Raw genomic sequence first — 23,846 nt, forward strand, 5'->3', positions numbered from 1 at the left:
CATCTGACTGGCCAATAGTTATTGGAGTGATTCTCCACGCGTGACTTTGTTGCATTATTACAAAATGTGACAGGATAGACCTGCCCAGTCATCTCGGCAGATGTTCATTTGTAATGCTGCCCTAAGGAGATGAGGAGATGGAAGCGAATTGTTCCAGCAGCTCAGCCTGCCCTGCCAACAGTTCAGAGGAGGAGCAGCCGGTGGGGCTGCCGGCACCTGGGAACCTGAAACTTGTTTTCGCAGTGGTGTCAGTCTTGATGATGGTCCTGCTCATGTTCTCACTGGGGTGCTCTGTGGATATCGGGAAGCTGTGGCTGCACATCAAGAGACCCTGGGGCATTGCTGTGGGACTGCTCTGCCAGTTTGGGCTCATGCCTCTTACAGCTTATCTTCTGGCTACCAGCTTCTCTCTGAAGCCTGTGCAAGCTATTGCTGTTCTCATCATGGGCTGCTGCCCAGGTGGAACCATCTCTAACATCTTCACCTTCTGGGTTGAAGGAGATATGGATCTCAGGTAAGTTACACTGCTCATTCTTCCCCAATAGCACTTTGCCTAGGAGTGGGAGGTAACTGACACTTTTCGTGTTGAAAGCTCAGCCAATTTTTAGGTGGAGAATCGAGTAGGAAATATTTTTTAAAAGATTTTATTTATTTATTTTTAGAGAGGGAAGGGAGGGAAAAAGAGAGAGAGAGAGAGAAACATCAATGTGCAGTTGCTGGGGGTCATGGCCTGCAACCCAGGCATGTGCCATGACTGGGAATCGAACCTGCGACATGTTGGTTCACAGCCCGTGCTCAACCCACTGAGCTATGCCGGCCAGGGCTTGAAATATTTTATACAGACTTGTTCAGTACTGGAAGGACTTTCCGAGCTCAAAATCGACTTTGCTGTGATTGTCCTTTGACTGGCAACTACCTTTCTGAGTGGTGGGGTTTGGGTTATATGTAATTATGGAAGCAGGTCCCTTCCTCACCCAACAGCCCTTCCTAGGCACGAACTCATTCTCACTCTCACTGGCAGCTTTAACAACAGGCTTCACAATCTTCCAGGACATAGGCTGAGAATCCCCGGAAACCAGTGACAGTGGTTTGGAAGCAGTTGTGGTGATGGTAGTGGTGGTGGTGGTGTTGGTGTTGGTGGTGGTGGTGGCGGCGGTGGCGGCGGTGGCAGCATACCCAGAGTGAGGCCCTTGTGGCTCTAATCAGCAAGTGTTGCCTGCACACCTACCTCATGGCGGACTGAATGAAGGAGTTTAGGGTTATGTGATAGACATATCCTGTTTCAAGTGCCGGTGGTAGCCTATTGAGTTGACTTGGAGAGCAACATAAAGACTTATGATTAAAAGCATTCTTTCTTGTTGCTTTTCACATCCTTAACATCCATGAGAAGACTCTCATTCCTTTTATTTAAGCCAGTGACCTTATTTCCAGTTATGTGTGGACAAATACCTCCAGGAGACATTAGGTTTATCACTCATTTATGTGTTAATGAGGGTAAGTTAACCACATCTTGTGATGGGATCAAAAGAGAGCATTTAAGAAAGAATAGAGGAGTCACAGTTGGAAAAATGAAAGAGCTAAAAACAGTGGCCTTTCTAGATTCTTTGCTTACTGATGAACAAACTGTTTTTTGTCCTGAGCAGGGAGAGAACGACTTCTAAATTTAAAACTTTGTTTGATGTGTATGTCATTTAGCTGAGATTTATGATTTGATGAACGAGTGAGTCAGAGGTGCTGACGGTGCTCGGGCTGCAAGTGGACGTTAGTGAGTCAGCTGCAGGTACAGGTTTCTGGTTCCCGGCATGTGCTGAATGTGTAACACATGGAGCATATTTCACCTGTAAATGTTAATGGGTGCAGACCAACGATTAATTTTAATTGGCAATGTTTTTACTTACCAACTTATCAGAGATCTGAAAAGAATCACTTGATACATTGCTCATTAAAAATAAGCCCCACTGATATGCATTGTTAATTCAAATTCAATAAAGATGATCATTAATAATAATTGGGAAATGATAAATATTCTTTATACAAAGTCCATATGTCATCCATAAATTCTGGAATCTTAATGTTTTTTGGAGAGAAAAAGGAAACATTATTGGCTACCTTGGTAGACATGCAGTACATGCTTTCATGTATTCTCTTACTCTCTCTTTTTTTTACAAGTCATCATCTCCAAGACAATGTAAGTTCTCATCATTGACCCCTTTCTCTCCTTGATTCTCGTAATAACCTGGTCCATGACCTTTTATTATGCTGAATTTTACAGCTGAGAAAATTGTGACTCAGATGGGGTAAATGGTTGCCAAATGCTACAAATGAGTATGGCAGAATGCAGATTTGACTTTACATCTGTTTCTCATCAGGCTACATGTAGTTAAGGTACTTTCTTCCATGCCACTCGCCAACACACTAGATCTTCTGTTCTGAATAGGCAGGTCAGTCTTTTTCCAGTGTTCTCAACCACTTCTGCCCTGGAAAGAGAACATTTATTACCGTCATTTCTTTATTAACCAACATGGTAATAAAAACACCAAAGAGTAGAAAGTCTGTAAAAGATAAAGCTCATTTTACTTCTCTTAATTAGCTTTAACTTTGGCCAAATTATTTAACTGATAAGCCTCATTTCCTCATTTTTAAAATGAGGTTAAAATTACTTATTCCTCACATTGCTATATTTTAAGGAGGAAATATATATACATAATGCCAGGCACATAGTGGGTGTGAAATAAATATTAGCTACTCTATCATTCTTTAAAATTTTTATTTTGAGTCTTAAAGCAAAAACAAGCAAAAAATCCCTTGTAAGAAAATGGAGACTAAATATTAGATTTTCAAAAGCTTATAGATACACGAGTAATAAAATTTTAAATCTCAGCAAAATTGTAAAAAGGAGAAAATTCAGTGTTCTTAAATGAAATAACATCCAAATTCCTTGTTTCTTTCCACTTGATTACCAACAAAAATAACTTTCCAGCAAAACTGAGTATATTGTTATAGACAGAAGTTCCAAATGCTGGATAAAATTCAGCATTTGGAACTTCATTTTACGAATAAGTTGAGATCTGGCTCCCTGTAGATGACCCTAAACATGGTTTTCATGCCTTAACTCTGTGTCCATTTAACCGACTTGCAGTTCTCCACACATTCTTCCCATGTGGGGCATTTCAGAAGCAACTCATTTGAACCAGTTTCTGCCCTCTCAAGTATTTGATCATGACCCCAGTCATTTTCCCAGTCATCTGGGCTCTTAGAATCTTAGCATTCTTTGGTGACTCCCTTCGTTCTTGACCTTGGTCACTCAATCTGCTGTTTAAACCTGTGGCCCACCCTCTTGCATTTCACCCATAGCTATTATTTTCAATCTCTCCCCACTGCCATCACCTCAGGTCAGGCCCTCACAATTTCTTTCTTGGCATTTGCAGTATCTTTACAATGTCCTCTCCACCTTCAGTGTCTCCATCATGGTTTGTAGTAAGTGGATAAGGCAGGCTCTGGTCTCTGATTGCCTGTATTTAAATCCTGGCTTGGGACCTTTTTTCTGTAACTCTAAGACATAGTACTTTCTTTGTAGTATTGTAAGGAGAAAATGAACAGTGTGATACATATAAAGGCTTCTCAACACCTACTAAACTGGGTAGAAACTAAGCCAGGTCTAACCTACTTCTCAAGGTTTATTTCCCATTGACCCTTTAGGCACAAGTGGCCTATAGTTTAATGGGATAGTCCCTATTCTCCAAACACACTGCACACTTCCTATCTTCTTTTTGCCCACGTTGTTCCCACAGTCTGGAAAGCCAACTGGCCTGATTCTATCCCAAGTCAAATTGTTTCCCTCATTATAACTGTCCCAGAAAGCAATTGACCCACATATATGGGCAACCTAAGAAATTATCCTGCCTATGGACTGAGCTCAGCTGAACTTGCTGGGCTTTCTCACATATTTGTGGACTGGTTAGATGTAGACTGGTCTTAGCTGGCCTCAGCTGGGACATCTGGGCTCTTTTCCACATGGTCTCTCATTCTCCAGCAGGCTAACCTAGATCTAATCACATAACAGTGGTAGGGTTTGGAAAAAAGAAGCTTACAAGACCTCTGGAGACCTGGGCTCGAAACCAGTTTATCATTACTTTCATTGCATTCCATTGATCAATGCAAATTTCACAGCCAGCCCAGATTCAAGGAATGGAGGAGTATGGTAGATTCTGCCTCTTGATGGGGTCAGCTGCAAAGTCACACTGCAGAGGACATGAATAAGAGAGGGGTGAACATTTGGGAACATTTTTACAATCTACCAAGGATGGGCAGAATTCTTGCCTTTAAGGGCAGATCGTGAAAACTAAGATCTGGCAGTACGGTGTAGTCGTTAAGTGCACCACTCTGGAACCAGTAAGTAGATCTGTCACTACTGGGTCAGAACTGGGTCTTCTCGGTAGATTATGTAAATTCTTTATGCCACAGTTTCCTCACTTAAAACGTAACCTACCTTGTGGGTTGTTGTGAGGATTTGAGTGAGTTAATGTATATAAAGTGCTTAGAATCTCACCTGGCACAAAATGCTGTTTGAGTCATTATTCATATGTGGGGCAGGCAAGAGCACTGGCGTAGGGGTCTGGGTTTAGTCTCTGCCCAAAGGGCTGTGTGCCTTCCAGCGATTCCCTCTCTGGATGTCAGTCATCTCCTTTGTGAAATCAGTGGGTTAGACTGTCTGAGGCCATTTTTTTCTCTGATGGTAAAATACACATAACATAACATTTCTGTTTCGCTTGGTTCTTTTTCTGGGGTTTCATTGTTCTTTCATTTGGGCCATATTTCTTTGTCTCCTCAATTTGGCAGTCTCCCTATGTTTGTTTCTTTGTATTAGGTAGAACTGCTTTGACTCCTGTCTTAGTGCACCTGTTAGGTTGTAAGGTTTAGGTATTTGCCAGGGTGGTGCAAACTACTTCACCACTTTGTATCTCTGTGTAGAAGGAAGACTTGGAGAGAGGGCAATGCTACTGCCTGGCTGCTGGAGGCTTGCTCAGCACTTGCTCTGTTTCTAGTCACTTCACCCCCTTCCTGTAGCGACTGGCACCCCTTCAGCTGCTGCCCCAGTGGTGGTTCCCAGAGTGGGTGGGTTTTTATATGTTTTAGATTGTGTGGGTCCTTTAAATGGTCTCCTGAGAGACTAGCAGTTTATTCTGCCACCCCAACCCCCACTGGTTTTTACAGCCAGAAGTTATGGGACTTTATTTCTTGGTGCTGGACCCCTGGGCTGTGTGGTATGGCCTGGGGCTGGGATCACTTACTCCCAAGTTATCCCTCCTGATTTTTATCCACCACACGAGAATGTGGGACCACCTGTTCTGCCGGCCACTGCAACTGCCACCTTGCCTCCACCACCTTGCCACTGACACACTGCGTCCTCTCTGCCCCAGCTCCCCGTCTCCACCCTCCCTACCCATCTGGATGAATATGGCTTGTTTAACTCCTTGGTTGTCAGACTTTCATAGTTAGATTTTCTGGCAGTTCCGGGTGATTTTTGTTTTGAGGTTAGTTGTAATTCTTCTTGTGGTGTGCAAGGAGGAAAAGTGTGTCTACCTATGCTTCCATTTTGGCCAGGAAGTCAGCAAGACTGTCTAGAGAGGACCTCTAAGAGGCCAGCAAACATGAAAGAAAATATGACTTCGTTGAAACTGTGTGTAACAAAATAATAGCAAAATGCATTGTTGCATAAGAGTATTCTCATTAAAATCAAAAGGAACTGGTCACATCCAGTGTAGGCAAGATTGTGAAATGCAACAGTCTTTTTGGAAAATAATCTTGTACTATCTTATAATTAAAAACAGAATTTTGACATAGTAATTCCAATTTTAGAAATCTATTCCAAAAAATAAAAGAATAATTTCAAATGAAATATGTAAAAGAATGTTTATTACAACATTGTTTATAATGGAAAAACACTCAAAGCAATTTATTCATCATTAACAAGGTTGACTGAAGAAATTATGGTGTATTTATATTATGGTATACTATATAATTTTTTAAAATAATGAGCTTAAGCTGTATTTGTTGTCCTGAAAGGACACCTATGATATTAAGATGAGATAAAAAAAAAGTAACCAAGTTGCAGAGTGATGTGTATTGTTTGATTACTTCAAAAAGAGAAAAACAGAATAAAGCTCTATTATTGAACAAACATGTAAGAAACAGGACTGCTTAATGGAAAAATAAAAGAGGGGAAGGAATGTATAGAAATACTTGCAAATTATCTAAGTTTGGATTTCTGAAAAGCTGCTTTTTAAAATGTTACTCACATTTGTACTTGGAAGAGCAAGATTTTAGTTATGTTTTAACAGAAAGTCTCTGTTCCTCTGGATTGCGATAGAGGTGACTACCATTGAATTCAGTGTAAAGGGGTCATGTCATGAAGATTTTCAAGACTCCGATGCAGTCATATGGCCCATGAGGAAGGCAGAGAGAACATTTTCCTGGCACCAGTGTATTGGCATTCTGGTTCATCCTTTGATCCATGTGTTTATCCAGCAAGGATATAATGAGCTTCTTCAATGCTTTGTAGTAGGAGGCTATGCAAGGTTCCAGGGCTGGGGAGGTCACTAAGGCCCTTGCCCTCTATAGCTCACAATCTGGGTCATGTCGACAGGTACACAGCTCTTGTGCAGAGTACGCTACGTGTGCAGCAGGTGAGGTAATGTGATAAAAGTGTGTCCAGATGGCGGTGGTGGCCATCCCCCAAGAATGAACACTCAAAGAGCAGATAGGTGGTACACAGCAGTGCTGAGGGTGGGCATGCCCACGGCTGGCCAGGGTCGGCCAGGAACTGCTTTAGGTGCCCCCACACAGTGTGTGCATAATGCTCGATGCAGGGCAAAGCCCACCCCAGTACGATATGACAGAGAAAACCTCACCTAACCAGATTGGTAGCAACACTGCACTGTTCCCTACAAGGTTGGAAGTGACACTTATTTTTACTATAGAAAACTTCAAATATATATAAAAGTATTAGCATAGTGAACCCTCTATATACTTCACCCAGCTTCAGCAGTTACCAACATCTAATCAGCTCATTTCATCTCCCCACTCATCCAATGGATTATTTTGAGGCAAACTCCAGCTATTACTTTACCTGTAAATATTTCAGTATTTATGATAGATTGCAAAGTATGGCCAAAAGTCCTTCCATTCTCACATGTACCTTCTGTTGCAATGTAATAAGGCTGGTCCACCCATCTGGGAGTTAGGGGGCACATATTTCCCTACTGCTTGAGTCTGGGCTTGGCAGCTGACTTTCTCTAACCAACAGAATGAGGCAGAAGCAATACCATGTGTCTTCCAAGCAGGAGCTTCAAGGGGCCTTGCAGTTCCTGGTTTCACTCTCTGGAATGCTGCTGCCCAGAGACTGCTGGGTAACAAGATGTATTGAATATGTATCTTATAACTTATTGTTTTGACAGCACATCTTTAGGATAGGTTCCCAGATAAGCAGTTGCAGGCTGGAAGGGCAAATGCATGTATAATTTTGCTAAATGTTGCCAAATCTCTCCAGGAGTATCCATTTTGCCTTTTTATCTGCCATGAATGAGAGTGCAGAAGGATTTTATTCAATATCATTGAAGTGAAATAAATTCTGCTTGGCTGAGAGTATAATAAACATTCTTCTGATAGAAAATATCAAAGTAAACATAGATTGTTTTATAAGCAGGGAAATTAGATGGAAAGGTTTGTGATGTATGTTATGAGGAAGAATGGCACGGGACCACAGGCCTGATGATGAAGTGTTGGAGGACCCTCGTTACCTCCGCAGCAGACCTCAGCCCTGTGGAGGGTGTCCTTTCTCTGCCTGGTGTGTGTGTGTGTGTGTGGTGGGGGGGGGGTGCTCCACCCCCCGGTTTCTCAGCCATCTGTGCCATGGGCCAGACTGGGCCCATGCTATGTGTAAGGCAGTCTGGTGTGGGAACTTAACAGTGTATACTGGAATGTTCGCAACTCTCGGGGCCTGGTATTAAAATGAATGAAGTCTTACTTTACCCCTGGGTTGTGTTGTGTGGTGTGTTATTTGCCTCAGCTCGTCAGGTAAAGCAGCATGCATGGTGTCCGTAAACAGTGTGTACGTGTATAAACACATTGTGTAATTTTTTCAACAATTTAAAGATAAAATATTTAGTTGGCCTGGAGGATATCTCATTTCCACTTTCCTCACTTCCCCTAATTTTTCTGATGTATTCTTTCACTGGTTCCATCACCCAGATAGAGAGAGAAAACAACTCGGGGAGTTGTCAATGGGGGAGGGAGATGGAAAGGATCAATTTGGGGTGGAGACCCATAAAATTGGGGGAAAGTTGGATGGTTCTGAATCGACTTCTTGGGTTCTCATCCTCCCTGATCTCTTGTTGCCATTTTGCCTTTTGTTGGAACCTCTTGGTTCTTCTCTTTTGTGGAATGTACCTCCTGGCTCTCTACCACATCTCTGTCTGAGCTTTCTCTACGCCATGTGCTCTTCTCCCTCTTCCCAGGTCAGAGCAGGGGCCCCTCCCAAAACTCTGCACCCCAGTTCCTCATCTCATTATGCATGCTTATGTATTTTATGTATGTATACTCATATATGCTTATGCATTTTAATGTGTAACCAAGTGATTTTCTCCAACTAAAATAAAGACTAAAAAACAAGACCTTACATATTTGGAAAAATAAAAACAATGTATTATAAATTTATGGAGCGATAACTTATTTCATACAGTATAATAAAACTACAGTAATCAAGATAACATTCAGTCATAAAAGGACTGAACTACTGATACATGCTAAAACATGGCTGAACCTTGAAAACTTGCCATGTGAAAGAAGCCAGACACACACATAATTGAACTTATGAGAAATGTCCAGAATAGGCAATCCTATAAAGACAGAAAGTAGATTGATCATTGGTTGCCAGAGTCTGGGGAAGAAAGGGAATGGGGAGTGGCTACTAATGGGGTGCGTTTTTTTTTTAAGATTTTATTTATTTACTTTCAGAAAGAGGGGAGGGGAGGGAGAAAGAGAGGGAGAGAAACATCAATGTGTGGTTGCCTTTCCCATGCCCCTTACTGAGGACCTGACCTACTACTCAGGCATGTGCCCTGACTAGGAATTGAACTGGCAACCTTTTGGTTTGCAGGCTGGCATTCAGTCCATTGAGCCACACTAGCCAGGATGGGGTGCATTTTTTTTGTTGTTTGATTTATTTTTTGATAAAGATGTTCTGGAAATAGGTGTTGTTTTTGCACAATCTTGTGAATATATTAAAAATGCTTTAAAAGATGAATTTTATGGTCTGTAAATCATATCTCAATAGAAAAGAACTGGATATGGAAAAAATCCTTATTACTGTCACTAGCAAAATATTTAGGACAAGTATATCCTCAAGTAAATAAGGGTTAATAGATGGATGTCAAAAGCTGCTGGAAATCTTTTTGTAGACCACAAGTGCAGCCATCATTTATTGAATAACCAGATAGGAGTAAGCTTCAAGTAAGTTACCCCATGTCATCTCTAAGATGTTGTGTTTGGGGGTGGCTTTAGGTGTGGGACTAACTTCTTCATTTCAAACTCTCCTTCTTACACGTTATTTTAATTTTACTTTCAGCATCAGTATGACAGCCTGCTCCACAGTGGCTGCCCTGGGAATGATGCCACTCTGCCTCTATCTCTACACCTTGTCCTGGAATCTTGAGCAGAATTTCACCATTCCATATCGGACCATAGGTATGTATGAGCTTGTGAAATGAAATAGGAGCAAGAATGGTGATAGTGAGAATACTGGCTATTGTTTACTCCTGCCTCCTTTATGCAGGGGTGTTTATGTTATCTGATTTAATTCTCTGAACCCTACAATACAGATTCTATTCCTAGTTCCATTTCCTAGATTTTCAGGATCAGAGGGGTTAAATAACTTGGCCAACATCATGCAGCTGGTAAGGGCAAACCTAGAATTCTGATTCAGGAATCTGTCTGCAAAGTCCAAGCTCTTAACTCCTATGAGAGTTCACTTTTAAAAATAAAGCCAAAAAGCTTCATTATTTTTTAAAATTATGTAACTTACTATAAAGCAGTTGGACTCATTATGACCAGAAGGTTAACTAGATCACAGTGGCTCCAATGAGACCTTAGTCTCCACAGCTCCACCCTTCACATCACCCACGAGCCCTGGCTTCTTCACTGATCAACAGAAGTGGCTCCTATCGGTTATTGTTTTTATCTTTATATTTCTTAATTGTTCAGGTACAGTTGTCTCCATTTCTACCCCACCATCCCTGATGCCTATTGATTATTAAAGTCTATCCACATGTCACAACTTTTACTCATATCTTGTTCTTTATCTCCTTTGCTGAATATTATTTCTTATTAAACTCTGTCCTTTTCCTAGAGATCTCTGTGGACTCACTAGACTCAGAAGAAAAACATGGTGAAATTATCTGCCTGTTCTAATTCTGGTTTGGCCAGGAATTTTGGAGAACTGGTAGAACCTTTGTTCTTTGATTCTTGAAACTCTAAAGTGTCAATCTGGAGTCTCAAGTAAGCACCTGGAGGGCTTACAGCCCATGGGCTGTATGTCAAAACCACACTATGGCTATCTCCTGATAACAGCTGGAGACCATTCAATTTGTAAAATCTGAGAAAAATCTTCATGATTGCATGCAGCCTTTTCTGTGCCTAAATATCAGTGAATTACTTGATATAGTCTGTTTTAATGGCATTCTAAAAGGTACTCACAAATAATTAAAGTCCAAAATATTAGAAGCAATTTATATAGCTTTGGAGCTAGTATTGCAGGCATTTGGCCCCACTGAAAAACCGGAGTGTGCAGAAGCCATGGGCAAGCTGGCCCCTGCTCCACTGACCCTGTTGTCAATGCCTGTATTCACCTGAGTTACATAAAAGGCATTTTTTCCTACCTGCTTTAGGGTTACTAGCCACACATGGAGAATATGAGACATTGCTTTGGTATGTCCAACAAATGCTCTTTTTAGTGTCTGAAACAGGTATTCTTATTTTGTGAAGCTAATGAACCATTGGCTTCAAATAGGGAATAACAGCTATGGGTGTAGAGGGTGAGCCCATACGTAGAAACAAAGAATATCATAGATTAAAAAGGGTCCTCCTGTTTTCTGACCTTTCCATTTCCAGTTGTCTCTGAAATTCCACGTGATTGTCAGAGGGATTCTGAGAGAAGTGATGGACCAAGGGTGGTAGCATTCAGTAGTGTCATATACCAGTCAAAAACTGTCTTCCAAAGATTAAAAAAAAGTTGGAGGAGGATGCAGAAAACAATGCAGCTGTAATTATAGCTTTTATCTAATTGAAGTAGAAGTAGCTGAGGACTGGCATTAAGATGAGACAGGGTACCCTCTGACAGATTTTCCTTCTGTTCAGGAATTTCCATTTTGTGTCTGACCATTCCTGTGGCCTTTGGTGTCTATGTGAATTATAGGTGGACAAAACAATCCAAAATCATCCTCAAGGTAAGCAGCCCCACCTGCCGTGAGCACACCCTCAGACTCAGAGACCTGACAAGTGGATGGAGCAATGACTGGAACAAATGAGCCAGTCAAATACAGTCCCACACCCAGCAATTTTCCTTACATGGCCTACATTTTAGATCCAACTGCCATACGTTCTCTGCTTCTCTAAGCCTTGCTGTCACTCCCATAGATCCATAAACCGGGGGTTACGACACCCTGGAAATTGTGGGACTCTTGCTGAGTGACAGAAAAGCTAAAGCCTGTGTGTGGTTGGAGAGAAACCAGGGTCCATCCATTCCCAGGGCTTCACATAGGGGCTCTCAGGTGAAAGCTGTTCAGGTGTGCGTGAAATGGCACCCAGTGTTCAGGGAGTGGAGCAGGGAGAAGGGCTGTCTCATGTCTTATTTTTAAATGGCTTTTAAAAATACCTAGCTGGAGAGAAGACAGTCTCAACAGGAGTGTTAATCTCCTGGGTTGCTTTCTAATTTCACAATTATATATTGTTTTAGAATAGAGGATTGTATTATGTGCTACTTTCATGAAGAGTTTTAAGAAATATTTTAGTTATTTTTACATTTATAAAGAAATAAACATTTGGGGCTGACTGGAGGCTCAGCAAATACATCCGAGCTCGTCTGAGTTTGGGGTTCATGGTTTGGTTAAGTTTTAGCTCTTGCTGCTTGGCTCCACCTGACAGAACATGGCCGCTCACTTGCCTGCACAAATGGTGCTGCTTTCCCTTTGGGACAAGACTGAACGACTCCCACTGTTCCTCCATGGAGACGAGGAATGTGAGAAAGGGGTGGGGGAGGAGCAGACAGAGCAGTTGGGCATAGAATGCTGGAGGAGGCTTCCAGGTTGTGCATTTGGACTACAAATGTCACTTTGTTATTTCAGTCAGAGAAAATTTCTGGTGTGGTAGTTTATAGTCCCAATTTTGTCTGTAAAACAAGAGAAGAAAATATGTTCATGGGAACCTCTTACTTTTCAAGTACTTTACCTTTGATTATTTTCCTTAAAGGGCATTTAACAAAAAAAAATAATAATTATTTTTGGTGTTTCCAGATCCTCTAATAGCCTGTCAGTGCCAATGGAGAAATCAGATGCATTTTCTGTATGTCAGTTTTATTATCTGTAAGGAGCAGTTTTAAAATCCCTTTCCTTTGTCTATTCCATGGGATTTGTGGCAAAAGATATTTAACAATATGCATAAATATTCTAGAGCACCTTAGAAAAAAGAAAGGATAACTTAATCATTATTTTGGTATACCTTCAATTTTTGTTTTTAATCTTCCTTTAATTTTAGATTGATCCATCTTCTAAAGAAATTGCTTTTGGTGAATTTTAAACTTTTAAATCCATTTTTTGGTAGAAAGATGCAGAGGGATTTTTATTATCAGAAATCTTCTTTGTGTGTTCCAGCATCTTCCTGTGGGGTGGGAGCCGAGTCTGTCCTTGTATCTGGGCAGTAAAAATTACCCTCAGAACACATCCGTGGTACATTGAGTTGTTTTTGTTTTGTTTTGGTTACCCGTGACTACCTTCTTCCACTCCCAGAATCATTTCAAATCAAAGTTGATACTGTAACTAGATGCATAGTTTTCTGTCTACATGGCATGAATAGGAGCTTGTCAAGATCCTGATTCTCCCCCAACATTCTAGGTCTTGCTTCTTTTTCATCTGATCTAAAACTCAAACCACTGGAATTTTGTTGTTGTTGTTGACTTTTTTGTTTCTGCTAAGCAACAAAAGAAAGAAACACTATTCATTTGGGAGAGGATAGAGGTAATTGTCAGTACCTCTCATATTCATTAATTAGCTTGTCCAATGAAGAATGGGTAAGTTTCATTTGGAGGCAAGAAGGGCAGGGATCAAAGCAGTAAGAAGCCACTGGTGGTTGAAGGGCTGGTGGGAAGAGGGGGGATAGCCAGGTAGGGCAGATCTCAGACAAGAGGTTACCAGTGAGGTGTCTAAGAGGTGTATGTAAGGGTGTCGGATGCTTGTCAGATTTCACTTATTTTACAAATGTCCTATCCAAGAAAAATACCACTAACCCTCCTGCCCTCCTGGCCAAACCCTCTACTTGAAGGGAAAAGATACTGGTCATGCAACAAGAAGACTTAGATCTGTGCTGACCTTTACCAGTTTCTAGCGTAGCCAAGCCACTTGATCATGGTTGGCCTCAGGTTTATTTTCTGTGAGATGAGATTGGATTCAGTGGTCTCTAAGTCCTCTCTTTGTCCTAAAACTTCTAGATTCCAAGATGTTAGAGTGGTGACGGACTTTGCATTGTAGAACATAAAGACCATGATGTTTATGTGTACTTGTTTTTATTGGTTTGCTTTAGACTGGGGCCATCGCTGGTGGGGTACTCCTTTTGGCGGTTGTAGTTGCTGGTTTGGTGCTGGCGAAAGACTCTTGGAATCCAGACACCACCCTGCTGACCATCAGTTTCATCTTCCCTTCGATTGGCTATGTTGCGGGCTTTCTGCTGGCACTTCTCACCCACCACACTTGGCCGAGGTACAGTTAAATCACCCATAACCTTTGTTTAGAAGGATAAATTAAACACATGGCCACTGGTGGCTTTGCTACCTGGCTGTGTCAGGAAACACTAAGAGTTTTGACTTACAAGGTGGATGGAACAGAACAGTCCATCGTAAAGGTGGTGAAAAGATCATAGTCATTCTTTATGTAAATGAAGCAAAGATCAAACTGATGGAGGTTGTAATCTGTGAAAGTAGGATTGGGGTGTTAATACCACTTGTAATTTGGACACATTTCTCTTCATATTTTAGTAAATAGGAGAGACGAGGTGGTTTCACTAAATACAGAGACCATTCTATGACACAAGCAAGTTTGAGAGATTAAATATATATGCATTATTTGTGCCAATTTCTCAAAAAGTGCTAACTATGAGGGGCAAGAAGAGAAAGGGCAAACTTGAGAAATAAAGTAATTTACCTTAAATATTATCATTACAAGTTGGGGAATAGAATTTATAAATGCTGTGAAATATTAAAAATGATAATATTCCATATTATTGGAATAGATGAGGTAAGCATTAGTTTATACTGTGGGAGTAACAAATTGGCATGAACTCTCTAAAAGTCAAGTCTTATCAATAACCATATAAATATTTGTAATTAACTCAGTGGTTTTACTTCTAGAGCTCTGTCCTGAAGCTGTCAGATAGACAGATGTGTAAGGATGTTAATTGCAGTGTTATTCATACATATGAAAATAGAAATAATTTAAATATTTTGTAATACAGATATTTAATTTTTGATGTGCCTATGAAATGGAATATAGTGAATCAATTTTAATGCTTTTGGAAAATACTTAAGAGACAAATTTTAGTTAAAAAAGAATGGAAAACAGTGTCCATTTTCAGTGCCATCTTGTAGAAGGAAGGAAAAGAATTTTATGCATGGAAAAATACTAGAAGAAATATGCTAATAGTGTTTGAGTAGTGAGATTAAGACTATTTTAGTTGCCTAATATTTTTTGGTATATTTTTGATGTTTTTCATTATGTACTACTTTTAACATAGAAGAAGAATTATTGAAGAAAAGTAAACTATGCAGTTCAATTCCAAAGGTGGAGTTTGGGAATTTTAAAACTAGCTTTATGCTGTTTCCAATTCACTTGGAAACATTTAGATCGTACCAAGTACTGGATGGGGCTCCACCAAGACTAATCTCATTTACTTACTATGCTTGAGAGATAGATATTATCAGTGCCCTCATTTTGCAGATGAGCAAACCTTTCAGAGAAGTTAGGTAACTTGACCAAGTGCCTGAAGCCAGAATGTTGTAGTTGGACCTGGATCTCTTTCTGAAGTGAGAAGTAGGACTGTTGAGTGGTTGAAATATAATTGAGTCTGGAGAGAAAGTATTCCTATAGAGAAGTGTAGTCAATATTTTTCTTTTTTACACAGCTGGTGGCTTAAGAAGGATCAGGACTGAGATACACATTTGCCCAGTGAATGGTCTAGGTGTGAGGTCCATCCTAGCAGCTTAATCATACCATGTTATTGATGCGGGTCTGAAAGAAGTCAGGGTAGTCCGAAGGAGGCATAGGAAGCAATAGCGTAATTAGGCACAAAATAAGAGTCACAGAACTTGTCCTACACCAGTGACGACATTTCCGTTCCCACATCACACACCCACATTCCAATCCAGCTTGCACAGAGATGCTGGTTTACCTTCTGAAGCACCTCTCTCCTCTTCACTTCCATCTATAAAAAACCTGAAGCTTCCCTTTGTGGACTGGAGACAGCTGAAACTGTTTCCACCCAGCCCCGGAGGTCCTGCCTGTGTCTTCCTCCTTTCTTTTCCTCTTGCCTTTTCTTTTTCAAGTGAGGTTTATTTTATTTTATTTTATTGCAATTAGGAAACTAATAAAATATAGGAAAGTGGAAAAAACTTTCCTGTACTTTCCTAGACCTTTCACCAAAGAAACCATTTCAGACATTTGTTTTTTATTAAAGGCTTACTTTCAAGTGTTGTTTAGCCTATACTGTTTCGTACCTCTAACTCGACTTTCCCTCTCATCTCCTCCAAGCCTCTAGCCCACACAGGCTGGCTTCAGCCCGTGCAATGCCTCTGAACAGGCCAAGCTCATACCTGTCCCCAGACCTTTAATATCAACTTTGTCCCACATTAAATGCCTCTTTCCCACCCTCTTTCCATCCTTTAATCCTGCTCTTCCTCTGTGAAGCCTTCCCTAACCATTGACGCCCCTTTCCTAAATTTCTACAGCATCTGCTGGTGTTACTGAGCTTTTCCTGTGTGTGTCTCTTGACTTTTCAATCAGATTCCCAGGGCAGGGTTCATAGGGCCCTACTCCCAAGTGCCTCTCAGGAGACTGCCCAAAGCATAGGCACTCAGCAAATAGATAGACCTTGATAGTGGCCTAAGCTCATAGTTGACATTGCTATTTGTAAGAGAACATTTAATAGTCCTTATTGCTAGGATGTGACTTTTGAAAAAAAATTATTGTAGGTGCAGGACAATTTCCTTAGAAACTGGAGCTCAGAATATTCAGATGTGCATCGCCATGCTCCAGTTGTCTTTCACCGCTGAGCAGATGGTCCAGATGATTAGCTTCCCCTTGGCCTATGGACTCTTCCAGATGGTGGATGGAATTCTCATTGTTGCAGGTGGGTAGAGCCCCCATTGGATGGATACACTCGATTGAAAATTGTTGACCCAAGCTACCAACTCCTTTTTCAGTCCAAAAATTCACGTGCTGCCCTTGTGATACATTTTTAGCCTGACAGTTTTGGGAAAAGTGCGTAAGCAAGATCCTTTGCCACAAAGTGGAAGTTTCACAGAAAATACTTAAAAACTAGGGGAAATTAAGCTTACAATTATAAACGAGTATGCTTCACAGAAGACAGTGCACTATCAGCACTTCGATTTCAGGACTTGGTCAGTCTCCACGAGCCATCATTTATCTCAAAACTGACATTTACTGTGTTTCAGCAAAAGCCAAATGTCAAGTTATTTCACGGTGTTTTTGTGACTAAGAGTTGTGCTGAATGGCTGTGACATATTTTTCAACTATGAAGTATAATACACAAATATTGAAATTAATTGTATATAGGTATACATATGTGTATGTGTATATATACAGGATGAGGCAAAAGTAGGTTTACAGTTGTTTATATGGAAAATAATACCATAATAAATAATAATACAAGAATAAACTCTGTTTTGTGTACTCACAACTGTAAACCTATTGTACTTCGGCCCCACCCTGTATGCTTACCTATCCATACAACCAAATATACATCATTTTGGAGTCAATCACTATGTAGATTCACAGGAGGTAAATTAAAAAAAATATGTGTATATATAGTGGGGATTGATTGTGGGAGTGGGGGGTAGCCTGGGGGAAGGAGGACAAAAAAGAAAAATTGGGACAGCTCTAATAGAATAACTATAAAAAGTCAAAAAGAAAATCACAGAATAGGTGTAAGAAAAATGCCCATTGATGAGACATATAAAAAATACATACATAGATGGGTAGATATGAACACACACATATGGATATTAATTTTGGGCCACCATCATTTTTATTGCCAGGGAACAGGCTCTGAGTAAGTCTCAGTGATTGCTGATACAACTGATTATATATGGATTACTGATATAACAATCAATGTCAGGAACACTTGTAGTTTAACTTTCCCACAAGACAAGAGACCATGAGGGAAGGGACATTCATTCCCAGCTGTGCTGCAGAAGCCAGAGGAGTGTCAGGCTCATTGGCAGCACTCCACAGGAGGTGACTGAATAAATGGATGAATGAGTGGATGAGCTGTCGGTGACCTGATGACTGTCTCATTCCCAAAAGGTCCATTCCAGATAGAAACCAGCATTTTGATACACTGAATTGTTTTGTTTCATGGTTTCCTCTCATTTTCCTTGCCCCCTCCTTTTTTTCCTGTGTGTTTATGCATATATGACCCAGTGCAAACATACTCCCAAAGTATTGACCAGCGCACAAGGCCACTAAATTATTGTCCTTACTAAAGTGATTTTTTAATACTTGCATGTTTTAACATCTAGCATATCAGATATACAAGAGGAGATTGAAGAATAAACACAGGAAAAGGAATCCACATGGTGCAGAAGGCTGCCATAACAAGAAATCCACCTCTCCCAAAGAGGCCAGTGCTTTCTTGGAGGTGAATGAAGAAGATGCAGTAACTCCTGGGTCACCAGAGCCTATGGATTCCCACATGACTCTCGAATCAACAGGCCACATCTCTTCATGTGCATAGTAGGGGCTTGCTGCCTGACTGGATGTTGACTTCCTCCACAACTAGTAAAGAGAGTGCAGAGCTGATGCATGGGTCTCATTGGCAGATCCTGTGGGAATAATGATATTTTTTGTGTGGCTTGTAATCATCAGGATACACTTTTGAGAAGGTACTCTGCCTATTTCAGGGAGTCCTTCTGTGGTTTACACAACATATTTACCAGCTGCTGTGTCTTTGTCTTCCCGTGCAGTGAAGAGTGATACTCGTTGTGTGATGTCATCCTCAGGTGGACTTCAAATCTCACAAGGGTAGCGACTCTGCATAGAGCATCTCATACTTCAGGGCAAGGACAGAGTCTGAACCCATTTGGCTTTGGGAAGGTCCTTTGGAACATTGGCGAGGAAGCCTACAACCCTTATTAAAAATGGGGCCTTTTCCATAGTGATTCAAGTCTTTTTGGATCATAGGTGTAATTTAAAGGCAATTTAACAAACACTGAGGTTAAAAGGTGAATGTACCATATCTTCACTCCCCAGTGATAGGCACATGTATAGCCTCCTGATTTTTGTTTACACATTGTATAACTTTAAAAATATTGGGATCATCCCACTTACACTGTTTTGTAAGTCACTTAATGACATGTCTGGAGCATCTTTACACGTCAGTCTGTGTTGACCTACCTCCTTCTTCAGAACAGCGGCTTGGAGGAAGGATTTCACTGCATGGAAGGGCTCATAAGTTGCAATGTCAACTTATTGACATTGCAATGCTGCTGCAAACACCCTGCCCTTCTGCAAGTATTTCTGTAGGTCACTTCCTGCAGTGTGGGTTGCCAGGCTGATTGCACATGGGACACTGGCCGATTGCTCCTGGTCACGCTGTGTGCATTCCATTGCCTGGGAGGAACTGGGTTGCCGCAGTTGCACCATCTAAAGGATGATCAATTTTGATTTGTGAGCATTTTTAAAATTATGAGTAAAGTATTTTTTATGACCACTTGCTTATTCATGTCCCTTGCCTACTTTTCTGTTATATTTTTCCTTTTTGATTGATAAATTTTAACACATATGGAAGGTAACTCGTTGTCCTGCTTGTCAACATTCTACCTACTCTTTTATCTTTTGTTATTTTATAATGTCTATTGCTGTACAAGAATTTTATATTTTTTACATACTAAGCCATATTAGTCTTTACAGAATTGTTTATCCTCGATACCTGTCTAGTGTTAGAATATTTATATTTTTAAGTGGATGGTGAATTGTGAAAGGACTCCATTTGCGCATGTATTTTGCCCCTTTCCAGGGAGTTCTTTCTGGGGGTCCCCACAGTGTGGGCACTGGCTGCTCTGTGTGCGGCCTGGCATTGTAGGACCCGTCCTCCTCCTCTATTCTTATATTAAAAATATCTCTCATATAATTTTGCTTACTTTTATGGACTAAATATGTACATATTTTATTCTATCCTGAATTTATTTTTCTGTATGGTGTGTTAAGAATCTGATTGTCCCAACACCACATACTGAGTCATTCATCTTTTCTTTGCTGGTTTGAAATGCCACATTGATCACCTAACTTCCTATACAATGTGTTTTTGTCGGGACTCCATTTGGTCCCACTTTCTTTTATTCTTTTATTTTTCACAACAAATATTTATTATTAGTTAAGCCATGATTCAGGATCCCAGGGTGGGATGTGCTCATGTCCCCCTTAACCTTCCTGGGAGAAGGATGGAGGACAGAGGAGAGGCGGGGTGCAGACAGTGCAGATCTTCCCAGGGAATGTGCCTTCTGCCCGGTGGTCATCCCAGGCCACACCCAGGATATGGGGCAAAGGGACTTGTACCCACGCCAGTACCCCTCATGCATGGAGACATCGCCCCCATTAGCAGACACATTGTTCCTGACACACTGTATAGGAAATTAGGTGATAAATGTCATTGCCTTGTCACAGTGGGGAAAGTCCAGGTTGTTCTGCCGACAGTTCCTGGTTCTTGATTTTGGTCTGGATGTCTTCTGCCATGTCGCTGACTCCTAAAGATGCCCCTGCGGCAGCGAGCAGCTCTGTGTCTTCTGTCTACTCTTATTTGTAAGTTTTGAAATGTGTGAGAAAGTGTATCATCATCTAAGGTAAATCTTTACAGTTTTATTTTGTGAGTACTCACTCCAAAGAACTTATGGGTTAATATAATGACGATGAGTATTATGGTATTGTCAGGACAATTAAGCCTGCCTTCATGGTAGTACAGAAAGAGCCCCATTAGGTGTTGCAAGTATATTTTTAAGGAAAAGAACTATGCAGACTTGTGATGTGACTGTTCACTCTCAAGCGCTGCTTGACCACTTAAGGACCCTCGTGTGCCCCCCCGAGAAGCGCGGTTATACTGGGAAGCTGGTCTGCACTGTGTATAGGCGCCCAGCACAAACTGCCACAGTGAGGCAGGAAGGGTTCCCCACCTCATGGGTTATAGTCCCATGGGGAACAGATTGCCACCGTGAACACATTAGGGTTGTGTACTGACATCCCCAGCCCTAAAATAAGCATTGCCATGAATTTTAAAGACTATAGAAAAGAAAAAAAAATGAATTTCTACATTGTTTCTCTATAAAGGAATCTAAATAAAATGGTAATATCCAATACTCCATTCTGAAAGGATTGGCTATGGTCAACTTGGTCAGCACTTACTGTAGTCAGGACAATCTGGGGACAGGTATACCAAAAACCACCTTTTTAAGGCAGAAACAACACAAATCAATGTAAGTGTGTGAAAGCAGTCACACCAGAAGACTGTCATCTCCAGAGACGGCTTGCAAATGTGTTACTGAGAAGACCCAGAAATAGTCCAGTAGTCCAGGAGGCCACGCATTAGCTTTAGGATGAAGAGTGTAACTACAAAAAGCTCTACCTGAATAAATTATATTCTAACTGATATAAATAATTATGAGTTCGTAAAAGCCAGGGCCTATATGAGGCTCAGAAGAAGTGAGGCCAAAAGAGATAAGGGTAAGTGGAATGAGTCCAGCTCCATGTCTGGAAAAGAGCCAGATGGGCGGGCGGGTGGGGCAGCTGCTGTAGTGGTGAGAACGTGGGCTCTGCCAGGGCCACTTGCTGTTTTCCCCCTAAAGAGCTGGGATGCCTCTGAAGTGTAGGCTGAAGTCAGGCAGACCCAGAATTGAATCCCAGCTCTGTTATTGGGCAACCTTGGGCAAGTGACAGTCCACTGGACTTCATTTTCCTCTCTGGAAAAAAAGAGACATTCGATCCTAAACACCCTGAAATGTATTAGGTAATGTGAAAATACCTGTTATGATGCGTGGGACGTGAGCAGTAAGTGTTCCATCCCCTTCTTTTCCTTGTGTAGTCACAATTAGTCCTAGTATAGAAAGGGTAATTTAGCCTAACCCAGTTTAATGAATCACATCTCAGCTTCTGAGCTAGTTCTAACCAGCCTCTGTGTGTATGTACTCCCCCTCCCCCTGCCCCGGGAAGAGCCCCACCTCACTGTCCAGGCTTAGTCATCCTGCTTGAGAGCTAGACTAAAACACTGGCAAGTCGGTTTATCAGCGAGTGTATCGAGTTTGCTTAGCCTGAGCTTTAAAATATAATTTTGGGTGAAAGGATAAAATTATGTTTCTAAATTTGCAAAGCTGCAGATTACTTTCAAATATTTCCTATCTATGAATCTCTTTTCAACAGTTACAAGTTTAGAGTTCTGGGATCAGAAAAATTTTGAATATTGACACAGTGTTAGCTTCTAAAGAAATGGCAGAAACTGGCAGAACTGGAAAGGCACACACTGCTTGCCGATCCCCAGTGTCTGTCGTTTCCTTTGTCTTCATTAACAAAACCAAGATTTTGTTCAGGACAGCAATATGGCTAGCTAAACATAAGTTTTTTGAAGCTAGAGATGGCCATGGACATAGTTCTTGCTAGTAAGAAGTGGAAGTCTACATGTGATTTCTAGAACATTTTGTTTCCATGCCCTAACTAGGCACTAACCCTTTCTCGTGTCAGTTCTTCCTCTTTCCTTTCTGGAATGTGGGTGGAATAGCTGGAGCTGCCGCAGCAGCCGTTTCCAGACCGTGGAGGAGAGGCTGGGACACTCACACACCTGCTGACATTCTTGGACTGTCGAATCAATCACAGAAACTGCCTGCTTGTAAACCTGTGGGTTTGTTTTTTTTTTTTGGAACGAAATTTCTAATTTGTGTAAGCCCATGTGGTTGGTTTTCAGTTCCTTGCATTCAAATAATCAAATGCAGTTCCAAATTTTTGTTAACGTTTAAATTAGCTTAAAAGTATTATGTAGGTGAATGTATAATTTGTCACATTTTTCTCCACCATGATGAGGTATTTTGAATATTTCTGAATTATCTGAAACAGGAATACATTCTCTTACTGTCAAGGTACTGATGACCAGAGGATAGCTATTTTTTAAAAATTTCTTGGACTCATTACATTTCATTTAGCTAGTCATTTTAAAATCAAGAGATCTGGCAGAGTATCATGAACCACAGATGTGAGCACCTGATTTTTTCCCTCCACAGCCATTTTTCTCCTTTCTATCATGATAATTCAGAAAGATTTCTGCTGATGACATCTACCAAGTTTTGACATGGAGATAAAATGCAATGCTCAGGAACTATACCAAGATACCATTCTTTCCCTATAGTGTTTCCCCTTGTACAGCAGAATGGCCTCTCACAGGAAACACCTGGTCGCCCAACTCATTTCCCAGCTTCCTTGTACCGGGGACTGTTTGGCTAGTTCTTGATGCTGGAATGAGGGACAGCTAAGCTACATGCTTTGTTTCCAGGCCTGACTCTTGCAACCCTCCCACAGGTGGCGCTCCGTGCTTTCCCCTTTCTGGCTAGGGGAAAGAGACAATTCCCAGTGTGACCTCAGAAGCTGTGTGTTGATCACAGAACCTCCTTCAGGCTGGGTTCCTGAAAATTGGGAGGAGAGCTGCCCTGCTGAGTTCTTCTCACCAGAACTGTTAGACGACAAATGATTATGTTTGAGCCATGATATATATTTGGTGGTATATTTTATAGTCCTTAGTTATCCAATATGGGTTAAGAGCCCAGCTAACTATTTATTTGTTCATTTGCTATCTGAATGTCTCCATGTGCCACCTTGGCTCTGCGGCCTTGCCGCGCTTTTGAACCAGCGTGGCTCTAGCAAATGGCTCATCACATTCTGATAGTAGAGCCAGGTCCCCGAGGAGGACGTTTACTATAATGAGGTTCCCAGGGCCTGTAAACTGAAGCCTGCATTTTCCTCCCCCAGTTTCCATTTCCTAGCCACATTCTTTGCAGAAGAGGGATCTTACTTCAGCTCCCCCCTCTCCCATCTCTGTTGAATTCGGATGGTGGATAATCACCTCCAGCTGTACTGGCTCCAAGGGCCCTGCTGGCCTAGTTTCCTGTGCTTAGACAGGAAATCAAGGCCTCATGATTCCAACTCACACAAGACAGGCATTTCCCAACATCTTTTAAAGTAACAGAAACTTTTAGAAAAATGAAATCCTCAGCTACGACCCAAGTTACAAAAACTGTTCTTAATAAAATGAATATGGTG

At 41.2% G+C, this 23,846-nt stretch overlaps 1 protein-coding gene across 1 annotated transcript; it reads left to right on the plus strand.

Annotated features, from left to right (window-relative positions):
* The first annotated feature begins 113 nt into the window (after positions 1-113).
* Positions 114-18,890, plus strand: SLC10A6 (solute carrier family 10 member 6). The gene is made up of 6 exons (XM_028507347.2): positions 114-514; positions 9,626-9,744; positions 11,413-11,501; positions 13,849-14,024; positions 16,508-16,665; positions 18,077-18,890. Exons 1-6 carry the CDS (start codon positions 138-140, stop codon positions 18,289-18,291), a joined length of 1,134 nt encoding a protein of 377 aa, XP_028363148.1. The 5' UTR covers positions 114-137; the 3' UTR covers positions 18,292-18,890.
* The last annotated feature ends 4,956 nt before the right edge of the window (positions 18,891-23,846 follow it).

Source organism: Phyllostomus discolor, chromosome 1, assembly GCF_004126475.2.
Source record: "Phyllostomus discolor isolate MPI-MPIP mPhyDis1 chromosome 1, mPhyDis1.pri.v3, whole genome shotgun sequence".
In the NCBI taxonomy this organism is placed as follows: Eukaryota; Metazoa; Chordata; class Mammalia; order Chiroptera; family Phyllostomidae; genus Phyllostomus; species Phyllostomus discolor.